Source organism: Macrobrachium nipponense, chromosome 41 (genome assembly GCF_015104395.2).
Source record: "Macrobrachium nipponense isolate FS-2020 chromosome 41, ASM1510439v2, whole genome shotgun sequence".
NCBI lineage: Eukaryota > Metazoa > Arthropoda > Malacostraca > Decapoda > Palaemonidae > Macrobrachium > Macrobrachium nipponense.
Window position 1 is genome coordinate 26,867,163 of NC_061102.1, and position 19,631 is coordinate 26,886,793.

General features: G+C 30.3%; 1 protein-coding gene across 2 annotated transcripts in view; it reads left to right on the plus strand.

The window, feature by feature from the left end:
* The window catches only part of LOC135212630 (cytosolic carboxypeptidase 1-like), a 207,378-nt gene that overhangs the window by 184,828 nt on the left and 2,919 nt on the right, over positions 1-19,631 (plus strand). For both annotated transcript variants that reach the window (XM_064246222.1, XM_064246221.1), the window contains exon 23: positions 4,337-4,455. In XM_064246222.1, the coding sequence (XP_064102292.1) occupies positions 4,337-4,455 (119 nt within the window). The remainder of the gene's footprint in view (positions 1-4,336; positions 4,456-19,631) is intronic.

The following is a 19,631-nucleotide window of genomic DNA, read 5'->3' on the forward strand; positions in this document are numbered from 1 at the left end:
GTGTTTACAACAACACTGCCGCAAAAAAAGGTCAAGGAGCGCCTTTACATAGAGGCATGATGCTGACCAATAGGAGAGCAGGATCTTATGGTGGTGACTAGCATCAGGAACCAATGAGAGAGCGGGAGGATGGTGGCAAGTCTACTCAGTTGGCGGCACGCCGAGTTTTAAAATTGTTCTCGGTGGTCCAGGCAAATCTCGGGACTTTACAGTAACACCCTTTCATAACCTGAATTATTTTCGTATGCAGAGGCAAAAAATCTTCATATTTGCTTTCGTAACTTGAATTTTTCGTAAGTTGGGACTTTCATATGTCGAGGTTCCACTGTAATATATATATATATATATATATATATATATATATATATATATATATATATATATATATATATATATATATATATATATATTAGGTACAGGATACGGAAGGACATGGCACATTACATAATTCTTTATTGCTAGTGACGTTTCGAGACAAAGTCCCATCTTCAGGCTAAAAAGGGAAGAAATAAATATTACATCAATACAAAACAGTTAGGAATGTTAGCGTAAAATTATTATAAATTAAAGTATTTCTAAGTAAAATTACGAATTTAAAAATCTCAAAGAATGAGTATCACAATACATAACATATTCAAGAAAACGAAATGTAAAATCATAAAAAATTAAAATATTTCTAAGTAAAATTACGAATAAAAACATTAAAAAGAATATATATAGATATATATTAAAAAATTATGAAAATACCTTGCTCAAGCAGAGTCCTGCCGTTCCGTCTCAGGACGGTGGAAAAAAGTCAAGAAGAGGCAAAGAACAAAGTGACGTGGCTTTATGATACATACAAAGGTACTGAGGTAGTACGGTTGTTAAGTCACTTTGTTCTTTGCCTCCTTTTTTACTTTTTTTCTTTTCACGTCCTGACACGGAACGGCGGGACTCTGCTTGAGAAGGTATTTTCCTCATTTTTTAATATTTTTATATTTATATATATATATGTATATTATTTTTAATGTTTTTATTCGTAATTTTATTTAGAAATATTTTAATTTTTTTATGATTTTACATTTCCTTTTCTTGAATATGTTATGTATTGATGTAATACTCATTCATTGAGATTTTAAAATTCGTAATTTTACTTAGAAATACTTTAATTTATAATAATTTTACGTTAACATTCCTAATTGTTTTGTATTGATGTAATATTTATCTCTTGCCTTTAGCCTGAAGATGGGACTTTGTCTCGAAACGTCGCTAGCAATAAAGAATCATGTAATGTGCCATGTCCTTCCGTATCCCCGTACCTATTTCATCGAGGATTAGCCCACCAGCGATGAAGAATATATTATATAATATATATATGATGATATAATTACTAATATTATATATATTATAATATATATATATATATTATATAATGTATATCTATATAATTATTATATCATTATATATATGATATCATATATTATAATATATAATTATATATAATATATTAATATATTATATATATATTATATGTATATATAATATTATATATATTATATATTATATAAATAAATATAATATATTATCAATAATCAAATATTTTCATATTATTATATTCTCATACATATTATTATTATATCACATATATATATTATATCATATAATATATCTAGATAATATTATATATATGGAGTATTTTATATATATCTATATATATACTATTAATATACTTATATATAATATTATTATAATATTTATTATATATATATATATATATATAGATATTAATATATAATATTATTAATATTAATATTATATATATTATATATACTATAATGGTATATATAATTATATAGAATATAATATATATAATAATATTATCATATATATATATTATCATTTATATTGATACATATATATATATAATATATATATCTAATAATATATATATATATATGATGTGTATGTGTATTATTATATAATATATTTATATATTATATATAATATATAATGATATAATATATAATTCATATATTATATATATATATATATAATATATCAGATATAATATATATATAAAATAAGTATATTTATATAATATATAATATATATAAATTATATATATACATATATTATATATAATATAATATTATATATATATATATATTATGAAATTCTATTATTTTTCAAATTAATATTATATTATATAATATCAATTATATTATATATAATATTATAATATTATATATATATAATATTATATATATTATATATATATATTATATATATTATTATATATATATTATATTATATATATATAGATATTTATCTATATATATAATAATATGTTATATATTATTATAGTTATATATATATATATATATATAATATATATAAATAATAATATATATTATATAATATATATAATTATATTAAATATATATATATATATCATATATTTATTATATATATATATATATATATATATATATTATATATATCATTATTAATTATATTAATATATATATATATTAAATTATAATATATATATAATATTTATATAATATATATATATATACAATTATATATATATATATATTATATATAGAGTATAATATTTATAATTATATATATATAATATTTATATATATAATAAATTATATATATATATAATATATATTTATATATATATATATATATATATATATATATATATATATATATATATATATATATATATATATATATATATATATATATATATATATATATATATATATATATATATTATATATATATTATATATATATATATAGTATATATATATATATATATATATATATATATATATAATATATTTCTATATATATAAGATATTATATATTATATATATATATATATATATATATATTATATATAATATATATATAATATATATATATATATATATAATATATGTATATATATATATAATATATATATATATATATATATATATATATATATATATATATATATATATATATATATTATATATATATATATATATATATATATATATATATAATATATATATATAAATTATAATCTATATATATATATATATATATATATATATATATATATATATATATATATATATATAATATATATACTATATATATATATATATATATATATATAAAAATGTAATATAATTATAATATATATATATAGTATATATATATATATATATATATATATATATATATATATTATATATATATATATATAATATATATATATATATATTATATAGTATATATATATAGTATATATAATATATATATATATATATATTATATATATATATATATATATATATATATATATATATATATATATATATATTATATATATATATATATATATATATATATATATATATATATATATATATATATCATAATATATATATATATATATATATATATTATATATAAAATATATATCATATATATATATATATATATATAATATATTTATATATATATATATACTAAAATTATATATATAATATATATATATAAATATAGTATACTTAATATATATATTATATATAAATATTTAAAATATTAATATATATATAATAAATACTATTATATATATAATTTATTATATAAATATATATATATATATATATATATATATATATATATATATATATATATCTATTATATATATTATATATATATATAAATATATAATATATGAAATATATATACTATATATATATATATATATATATATACATATATATATATATATTATATATATTATATTATAATACATTATATATATATATTATATATATATATAACTATATATTATATATATGTGTGTGTGTATGTGTGTGTGTCATCCAAGGAGCTAACTGAATAGTGGTGGTATACACATCTTGAAGCCTTATGGCATGTGCAGATCAGTAAACTGACCTCAAGGGTTTTTCATTGAACTGGTTAATCATGAGTGTGGTTTTGGGAATCACATTTCAAAGGTGACCATAAAGTCACTCAAAAAAATTTAGCGGACATAACATTCACACTAATTTTATGTAGCACTGCAAGTAAAGATTGAGTATAGTATTGGTGGAAAGTGCCTGTGTTATAGAATTTCCATAGTTTGGTAAAGTATACCAAAGGAGGTCTGTAAAGCTGATGTTATGGGACTAGGTTTTTCTCAGAAACCCACATTGATGGATTTATGGACTGCAGAACAGCAAACAAAACAGCAAAATGGAATAGTATACATTGAATTTTCAAACAACTAAGATTTTCAAGTTCTTATCTCTTTACTTTTTTTTTTTACTTTACAGAACTATCACCTTAGTCCAAAGGAACTTATAGAATCAGGTGAAGGATTTTGTTTGGCTCTTTCATATTTAGTATCTACACCAGAGGTCCTTAATTCAAGATTATTGCAAGACTCAGAAAGGTACGTGAGAGATATTTTTTCTTTTATATTTGTGTACGTATACTATTTTAATCTAGCCTAGTAACTGTATTCCTGTTGCATTTTGGTATTTATTATGATAGACTTGTTTGCTTCACTTTATTTGTATAATATTGTATGTGATTCTTTGAGATAGTCTGTAATCTAAGCTGTATATTAAAAATAATTCTTTGTTGCTTTTATGTAAGGCAAATGTTTGTCATTTCTTGTATTACTTTGAAATGATTCATGTTTGTTAATGTTAAGTAACATATAGTGGGTTTCATTGGTAGTCTTTTTACCACTGTAAATATACTGTAATTCATCTAGTTACATTGTTATAAAATTTCTGTAATTTTGCCATGTATTTTATAGCATTAGTCTTCTCAAATAACTTAAAGGATTATTATTAAATATCATTACTAAATATATAGATCAGTTAGTGAGGTGTTTTACATAATACGTACAAATGTGTCACTGTCCTGTGTTATTCTATGTACAGTACTACATTTCAGTTTTTTATTATTATTATTATTATTATTCCTACCTACGGTATTGGATCTGGTATTCAAAACTTAAAATAGAACATCATCCGCATTATACAAGTATAAAATTTTGTATAAGTTTTAAATGACTGCATGGGGTTCAGGTAGATGTTGCATGGTAAAAGTTCAATAAACCATGAAAGTGGACATTGATAAATGATGTAATGCATAGATGTAAGTACAATAATACTCTAAAAACATTCAATATTTATGTTTATTTACATACGTATATAAATTACTGGTAAATAAGGAAATAGTAGTTTAATTCATTGGTTTCAATTGCTGACATACCGGTAAGAAGTTAATAAAATCATTTAGTCAAATGAAGCCTTTTAAGACTATCTCATCAAATAGGAAGCATAATAATGATGGATTTGAAATTTGAAAGTGAAAAAGCAGAGAACAAGAGAAAGATGCAAGCAAAGAGGAAGGCACAGTTTGGTAATCCACCGAGATAAGTTTGGTCCTTAATGGCTTTCATAAAAACATCATTCATTTGTAAACCATAGAGTAAGGGTAAAAGGCAAATGCTAATTAAAGAGTCAGGAGGTAAATTTTTACCCTAGAGGGATGGCATAGGAATTAGATATTTAAAAGTTTTATAATTAAAAAATGAGTATACAGATGAAAAATTGAGTCCTAGGCCTCAACAAATGAAACAAAATATACACCAAGGTATCCCCTAGTAGATTTCTTGCTTTAAACTAGGCAGGATACTAGCCAGAGAGGAGTTTACTGAAGAACAATCTTCAGTATGAAACAGCCTGGAAATTTTTTTATGAAACGTAACTAGTTAATAAATCCTAATGCTTTTGGGGTATTGTTGGAAGTATAGCCAGGAATCAATCAGTGATAAAAGCATGAAATGGAATATATTGAATTGATGCACTACCAGTAATTTATTTAGTGCCATGACTGTTACATGTAGTTCAAGTGTTACCATTAAAAACATTTGTTCTATAAACTACTCTTGCTTGATTCAGTTTTGTAATGTGAGTAGTATTGATAGGAAAGATTTTCTTAATTTTGGATTAAAAATTTTGCATATTCATGTTAAGGTTTCCTTGCATTAGTACCTGAAGCAACCAATTAAGGAATTGTTTATAGTACTACTTAACACAATTATTTTAGAGCAACATAATTCATACCTTGCTACTTTATATGCCTTTTGTGTTATATTTCTAAATTTAATTTGACTTGGGGATACATATAGCCATAGTTGTTTGGGACCGTTTTCTCTTGAAGACCTTTGCAATATCATTAATGACAAGAGAATGAAGTTTTGAAATTTATGAGCAGTTCATCATGGGAAAAGAAGGGAATTAACATGAGTCTAAAAATTGTTTTATATCTAGGAATGCAGTCTTTTGTTATAATAGTTTTAAATTAATAAAACAAAAATTAATTGTATTCATATCCATGTGGGAAATTAATTTGAAATTGCTCCATGTACAGTAGGTAGGAGTTGATAGTAAATATACAGATGTCCTTAGTCTTGTGGTCATGCATAAGAACATAACAGGTTTTCTTTACTTCTGTCAAGAGGCATTACTTAAGAATCCAGGCAACATTTAGTAAGAATTTGAATTTGAATATAAAATTTATGTCAGAGGCTAGGCGCATAGCACTGTAAAAATCTCATTCTTTGCATCTTTGAATCTGTTGAAAAATCATAGTTGTTGCATGCACCATGAATAATATTGGCTGTACATTGTGCAACTAATATTTATAGTTTTAAATACTGTACTTAGGGTATGTAAGTGATTTCAGCAACAGACCACTGTATGTTTCATATCATTTTAAGCCTTTTTGTCTTGCAAATACTATTGTGCTTCCTTGATGCCATTCGGGGTTTATGGATTACTTTTATTGTACAGTACATACTTGATTATTCCTTAATTCCTGTGTTAATAAAAAAAACATGGGTACTGTTTAAGTGTGATTTTCTTCCAGTGTGCAGTTTTACTTTTCTTATGGTCCCAATATAGCCCATGTGTTGTAATTGTTAGAAAATAGATACCCATTTGTTATTACAATACTTGTGGGTGAACGCAATCAGTAACTTGGTTACAATCTGTACTGCTTTTATTTTTGGAACTGCAACTCATTTTACTGTCCTGGAAATTTTTCTAACCATGCTTATCTTGTTTCCCTTTATGGCTTTTAGTTAAAGCTCATGTCCTTCATAACTTGTTTCTTAGTGGGATTCGGAAACTAAGAAGTACTATATACATTTATGATTTTTCAACACTGAGTGCAGAAACAATTTATGTATTTTGAATTGCAGATTATGCAAGGTATGTTGTTAGTTAAGATCTGTCACTTGGAGTACCAAAGCAGTTTTTTTTCTTTTTTTTTTGAACAACCATTCCAGAAAAGTTCGTTGAGTTTTATAAAACCTTGTCTTTTCATAAGATTAACAAGCACCTACTTGACTGTACTATATTAGCTTTGTATATGTATTAGTGTAGTGTGGTGTGTCTCTGAAGAGGTCTTGTTAGAATACTGTCAGTGCTAAACCTCCATCCTCCCATTTGTATTCATTATACATACTGGATTTCAGTACTTGAATGCCAATTTCATTTTCTGGTGATTTTGGAGTGAGATTTTCAAAATTATATATTAAAACACTTCAGTCCTTGAGGCATTTTTAAGGCCTTCTGCTTTGCTTATTTAATAAGCTAAATAAAGGAGTAAAATTATTAATAAGTTCTTTTATGAGCATTCTATACAGTCCATGGCATTTCATGATTCTTTGAAGTGTCCAGTTTTGCTATATCCTCAGTTCACTAAACCCTTATGCAAAAAAATTTATTTTAAAGATAGGTCTTAGATTTTATCTAGTATTTTTGAAATTTGTCTAAAGTGTTCATTTTGTCTACTTTTCTCAGTCCATCAGTATTGATCACATGGAAAATATTTTATTGCTCCCTTTCATGGTATTCTCACAGCTCTACCTAGAAATTGGTCCTTTAAATAGTACCTAACATTTTATGTACTGTTTAGTTGCTAAATCTTACATTTTCCTTTATGTGCATTTATGTCGTATAATTGTGGCCTTTCGTTTTATCTGTCAATTTTCTGGAATGGATTACCTATAATAATCTCCAGTAGACAAATTAAATTTACAAGTTCATACATTGTTGAAAAACAGCCTGGATTGTTGCATAAACTTCTTTCCTATATGTACGAATTCTGGAAAAGAACTAAATACTATTTAGAATTAGAAGCGCTTCATCACTAACTACAGCACGAAGAAAGTCTGACATAGCAACCAGTATTGTCTTTTCTCTTAGCTATGATGATGATGATGATGATGATGATGGTGTTGCTGGCACTGATAGTGATAGTGATGATGGTGAGTAGTTGTCAGGGAGATAAAGAAAAGAAAAATAAAGGGCCTTGTGATGAAGTCATCCGGAGAAGTGGTTCTGTATGCTGCTCTCTCCAGGTAAAATGTTTCCCAACTGCCATTTTTTATGGCCGTGAATGGTTGTGTTGTCTTTAAAAATCATATACATATATACAATTTCCTTGCTGTCTGAGGGTGTGCATTGCTCTTCAAATCCAAAGAATAAACATAAAATTTCTATTTATTAGGTGGTGGTGATGGCAGCTATAGTTATATGATTTTAAGAGAAAGCTTTTTGTTGAAAAGTCTAGAGACTTCTTGATATATTGTAGAACGAAGTAACTAAGAAATGGTACAAGAGAGTAAATTTGTTTCTCAAAAACAATTAATCATGTATGTTTTTCATGAAGACAAACTAGAGAGGGATTTGCAGTAATTGAAGAGAATATCCTATTAACAATCAATACTCATTCATCATTGGTGATTCCATTTACAAGTTATAGAAAAGACAAAAGTACATATGGATTAAATTCAAAATTAACTTAGTTATATTACAAAATGTGAGGTTGTACAGGGGGTTAATTCCATTCATCTTCATGCCACAGATGGTGGTACAGTAGATACTTCAGTTTCTGTTAATTAAGTAAGGTGTTAAAAGTCCTTTGCCCGTTTTATTCATGAAAAGTTTAGAAGAGGAAATACGCATTCTTCTCTCTCATGGTTGGTCAAAATATGTATGCACATGGGCAGTACATATTTAGTTTATTTCAGATAGTATTTCTAATTTATGACCTATGCAACCACTACTTGACTTTAGTCAAATTATCTAAGAATCTTAAGTCTTCAAAGGATTGTTACTAAAAATCCTTTAGCCCAAGTTTAGTTGGTTTCTTTCCTATAGGATATATATACAGTAGCCAAATTTCCTGTTACAGTAGACTATTTGTCTTATTTATTGTAAGGGATCTAAAGTGTAAACAATTTAAAGTTTAAATTTAATCATATTTGAAGTTATTATTTTCTGATTTCCATTATCACTGTTAGGAAATTTTTATTTCATTACACAAATCTTTTTTTTTCATACAAACCCATTAATAGTATGTTGCCTTGTTTCCATACACCATTGTTTACTAATATGCACTTATTTCTTTCCTCACTTGTTGTGTACCATGAATTTAAAAAAGCTAGTGTAGGAAGGAATGGAGGGCACTCAAGGTATGGTTAATGGGTTTACATGAAAAACAAGTTTGTTACAAAAAAATTCTTTTTTTCTAACAGTCCCATTTTTCATTTACTGCCCAAATAGTATTTTAGGATGAATGATGGTGGCCAACCCATTCAGATGAATTGTCATAAACAGAGAAAGTGAGAGATGAAGGCAAAAAAATGATTATTAGATTGTCCTTTGGAAGACCACCTGTGTTACGTACATCAAAAGTAATTCATAAGAGAAAGAGGCTGAGCTCTTGTGTAAAACCAGTGGCACAAGTCAGGTGCAGATGTATATCTCTCCCCATTCATAGTACCGTACCTGACTCAACAAGCAAACATCCAAATGTTCAAGTTACATATCAAATGATATTACTGCTTATCACAGATTTCAATACCCATTATCTGCACCTATCTTGTGCCAATGGTTTTTCACAAGAACTCAACCTTTTCCTCATATGAATTACTTATGATGTAACACCCATTAATTTGCAAGCTTGAAGGATGGCAGCAAGCTGCACATTACGTTTAAAAGACAAACATGTCCCCTGTTTTATGATAAATCAGTATATCAGAATAAGCCCTTGTAATTAGTATTTGACAGACCCATAAGGAAACTATTCTTGGAGATTGGCTTATTCCAGTTGGTTCCCGAATGAAGGTGAACTACACAAATAAGTGTAAAATTCTTGTCTTTTGGAGATGAAATGTGACTACCCTGGGTAGGCAGTGCAGGTTCTGCATCTTCAGAAAGAAAGCTCAGCTAAGAGATGGAACTCAGTGACACTGTTCAAGGAGACCAGAACTACAAAAAGTCCATTTTTAGAGTCAAATCAAGTAAGAACATTTCCAAAAGTGGTTCATAACCTGGAGAGGCTCTAAAAAATTAAAGTGAGATACGTACTAGCTAAGAGTTTTGATAAATGTACTAGATACTGTATAAAATGATGACTCAAGTCCAAAATATTTCAAAGCAGATCGCACATTTTTTGCAAAACTGATGATCTGCAAAACCTGATGAATCTACCCCTTGATTGTAGATAAGATAAATTTCTTCTGAATTTGGAGGAATAGAGCATGAAGAAATCAGCATTCAAGTGAGGAGTGCTGGAGTATTCCATTTATCACAGTCACACAAACCAGTGAATTTGGCCCACTTTCCTTGGTAAAGGTTAGTCATTGAGTTTCTGCTTGTTGTGATTATAGCTGCTGGAAATTTGGAAAAGGCTATTTCACCAAATCCCTTTGTATAGCCTCCATCCATGAAAGTGAAAAGACTCCAGTCAGGCAGAAGTTTCCTCCAAAGGCTAAAAACCCTGAGTCTACCCATTACATACCAGATCCAGAGGGTCAATGAACCACTTTCATGGAGGCCAGAGTGAGGTGTTAAGTGTCAACCTGGTGTTGATCATTGCATATGTCTACTAAGACCTGTTTGAGGAGACTGAAAGGGGAAAAGGCATAAACATCCAGGTTGCCCCACAACTAAAACATAGGCATCCATCACCCATGTTGACAGCTCTTTGTTGAGCTATGTTGCAGGTAGGTCAGATCACCCTGCAACCATAAGCATTCATCAAACAGAGGAGAGAAATCTGGAACATCCTGCAGAGGGTGTCTACAGTCATTTTAAGCTAACGAAAATTAGTTGAGAACAAGAGTTACAACATGCTCCTCCCTCAGGAACATCTTTGATACATCATATTAGATCCTATCTTCTGAAGGACAAACAAGTTACCTTCAAGTGTCAATCGCCATGCCCAAGTGAGTTACTTTTGTGAAAGAGAATTAGATGGTCTTCTCCCGGTTCACTTGTCACATAGGTAGTCCCAAGGAGTAACGTAGACTGAAGAGTTAGTTCATGAAGTAACTACTACCTTGATGAAACTACTGTATTGATGAAGCCATTACCAACCATTTGCCAAGGAGATGGAAGAGGCAGTTCTAATTTTGAGAACCTAAGCAATATCTGGTACTAGAGGGATGTCGGTTATTCTGACATTCTAGCTTTTTCTTTTGTCAGGCTTAATACCACTCATTTTTTTTATAAGATTTCTACCTGTTGTGACCAGATTATGGAATGATCTTCCTAATCCTGTTGTTGAATCTTTGGAACTTATGAAGTTCCGACTTTGTGCAAATGTTGTGTTTAAGCAGGTTGATATGAGTCTTGGTTAATAGTTTAGCTATTACTGTATTTGTCTCATTTATTTCATTTTATATATTGTTTTAATATTATTTATTGTTTTTCTCTCTAACAATAAGTTCATTTCCAACTGTGTACTGGTCTGCTTTCTCTATCGGGGTTCTGGGGCTGTAACATTCTTCTTTTCCAATATATTAATAATAATAATAATAATAATAATAATAATAATAATAATAATAATAATAATAATAATAATAATAATAATAATAATAGCAGCTAGTTAAACAGTACCTAACAATAGTTAAATATGTTAAGCAGATAATCTTAAAGGTTGAAAATTTAGAAAAATCAATTATTGAAGGTTGAAAAAATTTAATTCTCATCAGAGAAAAAGGGGATAACTATTTACGAATAGCAGCATCTTTGTATGGGCAAATTAAAAGTTATAACTGAGAAACCCTCTTTTAATCACATGCTTAGCTAATCAGGTGAAAATCTTTTGACAAAAAAAAAATGAGAGCATTTAGCTGATAGTAGATTTGCAAAACACACTGAACAATGATTTCATGCGTACCTGTATGATTGACTGGTGCCTGTGCAGTAAAATACCTAATTATGTTTATGAAACCAGGTTGGTTAACCTGGAAGTTTGTGACATAAATTAATTGGCATGTATACTGAATAAATTGAGATGTGGTTAGTCACGTGTACTTTGCAATACTACTGATTTTTCACAGAACCACCTGGAAACCATCATGACACAGAAAAATTATCATGGGTAATTTAAAATAGCAATTTTTCTTATAAAAATGGAATTGCATATATTACTTGTAAAATTAGATATGAGCACATTTAAAATAGCCATTTTTTTTTTAAATAGAATTGCATATAGTACTTGTAAAATCAGATATGAGCACATTTGCACTCTCTCAGACAAATATAGTGGTAGTAGGGTGTTTTTGCAAAACAAGGAGATTCATTGATGTTTCAGCAGTAACATGTATCTTTTATATACTATGTACACAGTAAATGCTGAAATTATTGATGTAATTGTAACCATTACATTCCAGTTTTCCTTGTGCTGTGAAATCGCCAAAATTGTCAGTGTGTGACCATTGTTTTTAGGCTATTGCTATTTTGCTTTTGTGTGTGTTTTGTACCTATTCCTGTCATCTTTAATCACTTTGACACTTTAAGAAAGCTGGCTAGCAAAAATCTATTTAGAGTAGTTGTAAGGAGATATTATGAAACATTTCTTCCAACTTGCATATACTGAACAGTATTAAATCAAAATAAAAAAATTTTTTTTGTATTGGTTAATCTTTTTCTATTATGGTTCTTAGATGCTCTGTATACATATTGTACAGTATATCAGTAGAATTGTTTGCCTAGTCTTTAAATATGTAAAAAAAAAATTCATTCTTAGTAAATTGATAGTCTTGTTTCCTAAATGTTTCAGGTTCTATCTAAATTGAAGAAATTAGACCTTACTTTTTAGGTCATCAGTAACCATCTAGCAACTAAGAACCCATGGAATTTTTCACCTAGCTCTGCCTTGTTTGGCTTTTACTCCTTGGCTTGTAAATACAGTTTGAATCAAGTTAGGCAGGAAGGACTGATTAATACTGTTATGGTGGTGCAGATGAATTCACCTAAAAATTAAGGCCCATAATTGGTAGTAGCATATACATTATGATTGCTACAGCCTGGTTTTTAAGTCCTTCAAGGTTTTCTTCAAAATGTTTGGGTAATAATCAGTTCTTTCAGATGACTGACATTCCCTAACTACTATGTCTGTTGCAGAGCCCATAGAAATTAGCATTCATAACTACTTATCAGAACAACATTTCCGTAAAATATCAAGCCGCTATTATGTAAGTGAATCATTTTCTCATATAGTCTTGCCATTTTGAAGACATGTCAAGACTCACTGTGATTCGCTAGATCTCTGAGTGTTTGGATTTCAAGTTACAATTACCCAGTAATTGAATTTAAACCTTTTTTACTCTTCATTTGACCAAGATTTAGGTAGAAAGTTTTGTATCTTAACTTTTAGATTGATAATTATACCCGTTCACCAAAGTTCAGTATGTATATATTGAAGTGGTTTTGCAAATGATATGTATGTTGTATTTATGCAGTCCCAAAAAATTTGACTTTTTTTTTTTTTTTTTCTTTTTAATACGTACCAATATTTATTTTTGACATGTCATTTTTTCATTTAACACATTTACAAATTTACTACTGCTAAAATAGTTTTGCAGAAGTGCATGCAATTGTTATACTTCTGGTGCAAGTTAATTTTGTAGTTCTTTTCACTTGTGTCATGTGATATATTGATGACACTACAGAATCCTGATGATGTTTTTACCCCAGTGAATTCCAGAGAAATGTTCTCGATTATTGTATTTATGCAGAAAATTTAGACAGTTATTGAGGTGTATATATAAAAGGTACATTAATGTAATTATGTATTAGATATTTACTAGAATTGAGAAAACTGGGTAGTTCAAGTTTACCTTAACTAATTCATAATTCATATTAAGATTTGTATTTATGAAACATCAACTTTTACACAACACAAATTATTTTCTCAATACAAGCCCATCTTTTAAATTAACCTTGTCTGTGAGCTTGACAAATCCCACTCTCTCAAGGTATGCCTCAAAGCAGCCAGAACCTTGTCTGGCCAAGACGTAAGGTTTCTTGACCAGATAACTTCCTTTCCTGGCCATCAACGATTTCCACCAAGAGGGATGATTGACAGTCTGGGAAAGGTGCATAATACGTAATGAGGAAGCATGGCCCTCTTGAAGCCATTCAACCTTCACAAATAAGAGAATGATGATTTTCTTCAATTTCTTAGCCTTAAGGGCCCTAAAGTAATGACCATGCATCCTACCCTGTGGTTCCTATGCTCAAGTCCTAACTATTATTCAACTACATATTACCAAATGTGAAGACCACCAAGATTTCCAGGGATGAGGACCTTGTCAGACACAACAATCTCACCCAAAGGCTCAGTGCCACAAAGAACCAATAATCCAAACAATAAGGGTAAGAAGCGATCTCAACAGTCAGAAAGGCAGTTCTTGTAGCTGAGTGTAGAAATACAAACAGTGTTTAAAGGTCAGAATAATCCTCTTAAGTCTCCAAGATTGCCTGCCAGAATTTGTAAATTTAACATGAACAGAAATAATCTTGGTGCAGTTTCAGAATTCGGAATAATTAAAGAACTAGTATACAGGGATCTCTAAATGGTACAGAACATCTTGAGAGTTGTCATTAATTCTATTTTCACTCCCAAGACCACAACCATAATTAAATGCCATGCAAATAGTGATGCCTTTGTCCAATTGTGCAACCAAACTCCTGGTTCATGCTAGTAGCACCATCTGTGAACAACTTAAGTGTGATGGAAGGAATATGTCATGGAACACCATCGTGTGTATATATGCAAGGACATTGATAGGGCTTAATTTTTTGTAGCAGAGCCTTGTGCAGCATGAAACTTTTGCTGCTTATACTGTCAGAGCATTTCTCTGATTGACAGAGATTATCAATATCCAGCTAATCTTGTCATCTCCTCCAACAGTGGAAATCTGAGGCATGGCCATTAGCAAAAAGTAAGCTTCAGATGAAGAAATTGAGTTTTATCATAGATAAGTGAACTTAAACACTTCCATTGAGTACTAAATCGTATACATATAATATGTAGTACTATAGGAAATCAATGGCTGTGGTTTTGAATGCCAAACCCAGGACTTCTGTCATATCTGCAAGTAGTATCTCAAAAATCACAATGCTCCCTGGATCTGTTTATTGAGGTTATGACTAGGTTGCCACCAGGATCCATAGGGGTTTATCCAACTTGATCCTTGACAACTGACACCTCTGCACCACATTGTGAACAATATGATTTAGTCTTCCAGTTCTCACTGGTTATCTTTGTTACTAGTGAAAACTTGGCCACATTTCCACCAGTATTGGCACCCAGATGATTACTGCATTTGGAAACTCAGCCAACTGACAATAATGGAAACTCAGCTGACTGCCAATAATAGGTCAAGTAGTACCAGCCCAACCACAGGAAGTGCAGTTATATCCACTCTCAGTGGTCATCACAATCAACTGCTAGGGAGAATAACCTGGAACAAATCTGTGTGTGAATTTCATTGTTTTATTAGCTCTGACCTGTCTATAATGGATCAAGAGTTACAGGAGCACTTCAAGGAAGATGGTAAATGGAAGATTCTCAGTCAATGGCTTAAGTTGCAGGCCCAATTCAAGTGTTAATTTCATTCCCAGAAAACTGCCAAAGTCAACTCTATGTTAGGAACATTAATCTATACACTCAACATCGGAAGAATCTTTTTTTTAATTATGGAAGTACAGAAATTTTGTACCATATGAGTATAAAACAATGAGTCCAGGAGACTACAGCAAGCAATCTGAAGTAAGTTTTAACAATATTTATCATGAATGACCAGTATCTTCCCTGTGTGACATTCTTCTAAGTTGAAAAGTGAGGTACTTGCCTAACAGTAAAAAGTGATCTTAGGCATGTGTGGGCAGTATTGCAAGGAAGCCAGCAGTACCATTCTTTATATTCAGCAATGAAGTCTAGAATTCATGAAGACCATCAATTGGGCTATGGTAAACGATGGGTAAGTAAAACCAAGTAAAAAATTATACTGTATCTCTAGGGTGGAAAGTCTCTCCTCAGAAGGTATAGTATGTTGTTCATGTATACATATTTTGTAAATGGAAATAGTCTGCTTAGACAGTAATATGTACAGTGGAACCTCCCACGAAATCCAAAATGTACGAAAACTGAAACAATAATTCCCATAATGAATAACGTAAATAAAATTAACATGTTCCAGACCCCCAAAAATATTAACAAAAGATACATTTTATAGGGAATAAAAACAGTTGATCATATGCAAACAAACCTTTGGTCTTGACAATATGATAATTTTCTAGCACCTAGCTGGATCCGGTTAAATTGCAGATGAAAAGCAAGGAATCTTGTGAGATCTGGCAACGCACGAGTATATCGGGTGAAAACTGGTCAAAGAGCATGCACCCACGCCACTGCCTGGGTGAGTCACGGTTGCCCTCTCTCAGCCTTTTACCCAGTTCATTGCCCGTTTTCGCTTTGTGTTTCTGTGTGTGCACCTGTATTATGGCTTCTTCTGCTCCTTCTCGGCTTCACCAACGTATATACCCGGGAACTCAAGGTTTCCCGTGTTCTCATTTTCCGGCTTCTTCAGCTACAGACCCACACTCCCCATGCAGTAGGTGTTGTGCTAATGTTTGTACCATAATGAATCCATGCCTGGATTGTCATGCATGGCCTAGAGCGCAGTGGAAGTTATTTTATAGTAAGAAGGAGCATCGTAGAGTTTCTACCCTTCCTTCATGAGAAGGGTTTTCATCTCGTCCCGATGCTTCGTCGTCTTCTGCAATCACACATTATGACGCTAATGTCGTCATGCCTTTGTCTCCTTCCTTTTCTGCCATCGATTCATCTTTGGAAGTATCAGGAAGTCCTCAGGCTGATTTATTGTGTAATGTCGCCCCCTCTTCCTCGGGAGTAAATTTGCTTCCTGTGAGGGAGGAGGCCATTTCATCAGGTTCTTTTATTTCAGATTCAGAGGCATCCAAAATGGCAGCGCTCTGGGCATCACTTGAGCTATGGGGTTCACCCTCCTTGGAGGGTTTGCAGACGCATTTCATGGATGATTGCCTTCCCCTCAGGCACCCCCAGCTCTCCCCCTCCTCCTGGCCTCTTCTTCGTTGGTGGCCAGGGTCAGTCATTTTGTATCGCTCCACCAGTGATGCCTGCCTCTTGCTCGGGTCGAGGGGAAGCCATGACATCAGCGCCACTGGTGACATCACAGGGTCAGCCATTTTGTATCGCTTCACCAAGGACGCCTGCTGCTCACTTGGGTCGGAATAAAAAGTGTTTTACATACAGAAAACAATGAGAATAAATATAAATGACTAATGCAATGAATAAATGAACATTTAATGTCTTACCTTTATGGAAAACACTTTATAGCATATGGAAGACGGAGAGGAGGGAAGAGGGAGGTGGAGAGGTTATCGTTTGGGAAGGGAATCTCCCTCCAGAAGGACTTCAGGTATCAAGGACCTATCTGGGGTTACTTTTCTTCATTTTTTACTGGCACTATCTGAGGTTACTTCCCCTGTTTCTTACTGGCACTAGGACCAGCTTGAGAGTTACTGGACCCCTGTTACACAACAAAACTGTCCAAAGACATTTGTTTTGACTTTTTTTTTAAATTTGCCTAAATTTAAGCACGGGCATTGACATTAAGCATGGAGACACGGATTACAACTTCTTTGTTGGGATGATAATTCTCCACAAATTTTTTTACAACATTCCACTTGGCAAGCATGTCCTTAATCCCTGAAGCAGGCCCATTATGTATGCCTATGCATTTCCTGAATTTTTCAAACCAGCCTCTGCTGTCCTTAAATTCACTAATAGCAGCACCTGTAGGCATTTCCTCACCAAGATTGGCATGCAACTTCCTCCAGCACTTTGCTACGAGCTCTTTCTTAAATTCTATAGTGTTTCTTGCCAATTTTACAAAAGGGCTAGCACTTGGAACTTTCTTTGGATGGGATGCTTTGTTTGGGCGCTTGCTAAGGGCCCAGTCGCGTGCTGGGCCCTAGATGGAGCATTTCCGAGTGTACAAAAACCAAGGAAACACACAATAATCAAGACAAAATTTTGTAGAAATAGGTCTACAAAAACTGAAATGTATGAGAAGAGAGGCATGCAAAAACTAAGGTTTGACTGCATGTGTAAAAGAAAATAGTAAGAGGGCCCTTCACCAAATGAATGTAATTACTAAATATAAATGATAAACTTTCCATTTATGGGATCCTCATTCTAGGCCAGAACAGTTTTTACTTTTAAAAGCAGTTTAGGAATTATGACTTAAGATTGGCTGCCTATCATGAATATAGGATGATAATCACCAATCACATCACTGATGTTGAATAAGTACAAATAAGAGCATTTACATTTGAAGTTGGATTAAAAGATATCTGCCTGTGACTAAGAGAAATTAACAGGAGAAAAGGGTAGCATTTAATAACAGGATTATTAAGTATGGGAATGTGATAAGGCCTCGAAATCCTTAACAAGGGCAGAGAAAGAAATGGCAGTTTTGTATAAAAAAAAAAAAAAAAAAAAAAAAAAAAAAAAAAAAAAAAAAAAAAACCATGGTGATGGAAAAACATTTTGCATTAGAGTGGGGAGACTAATACATATGTTGTGGAAGGATTCACAGTTCCCTCCTTGGAAAAGTGTTTTCAGCCTGATGCATGTCATTACCTAGTTATATGTCATTACTTCGTTAACTAAGGAGTTGTATTTCTGCTGCGTCAAGGATTTTATTTTATTTTAATTTTTTTTTTTTGCTACAGAAATCAAATGTCAAGGATGGGTTTTTGGGATTGGCCTCTTTGTATGTCACTGAATGACTATCCTACTTTACCAAGATTTGTGAAGCCCTCTGAATTTCATTATGCACAGTATCCCTTGAAAAAATAATAACCTTCCACCGTTTTGCATTTTTATTCATTTAAGATACAATTAACAAAAGTTTACGCATTTTGTTCTGTACATATTTTCAGGTATTTACAGTTTAACTACTAAAGTATAACAGATTAAAACATTTAAGAATATACATAATCATGATGTCACTATGATAACCATTTTAGGCATTTATAGTTTAATTATAACATTTTAAAATATTTAAGAATATTATCATGATGTCACTATGATAACCATTCACGGACTCGAAAATTTGAGTCTTTAAAACTTTTAATCTCTAACAAGGCATTAGTACAAGTTTGTTTCAGCATATTCTATTTTCTTTTTACC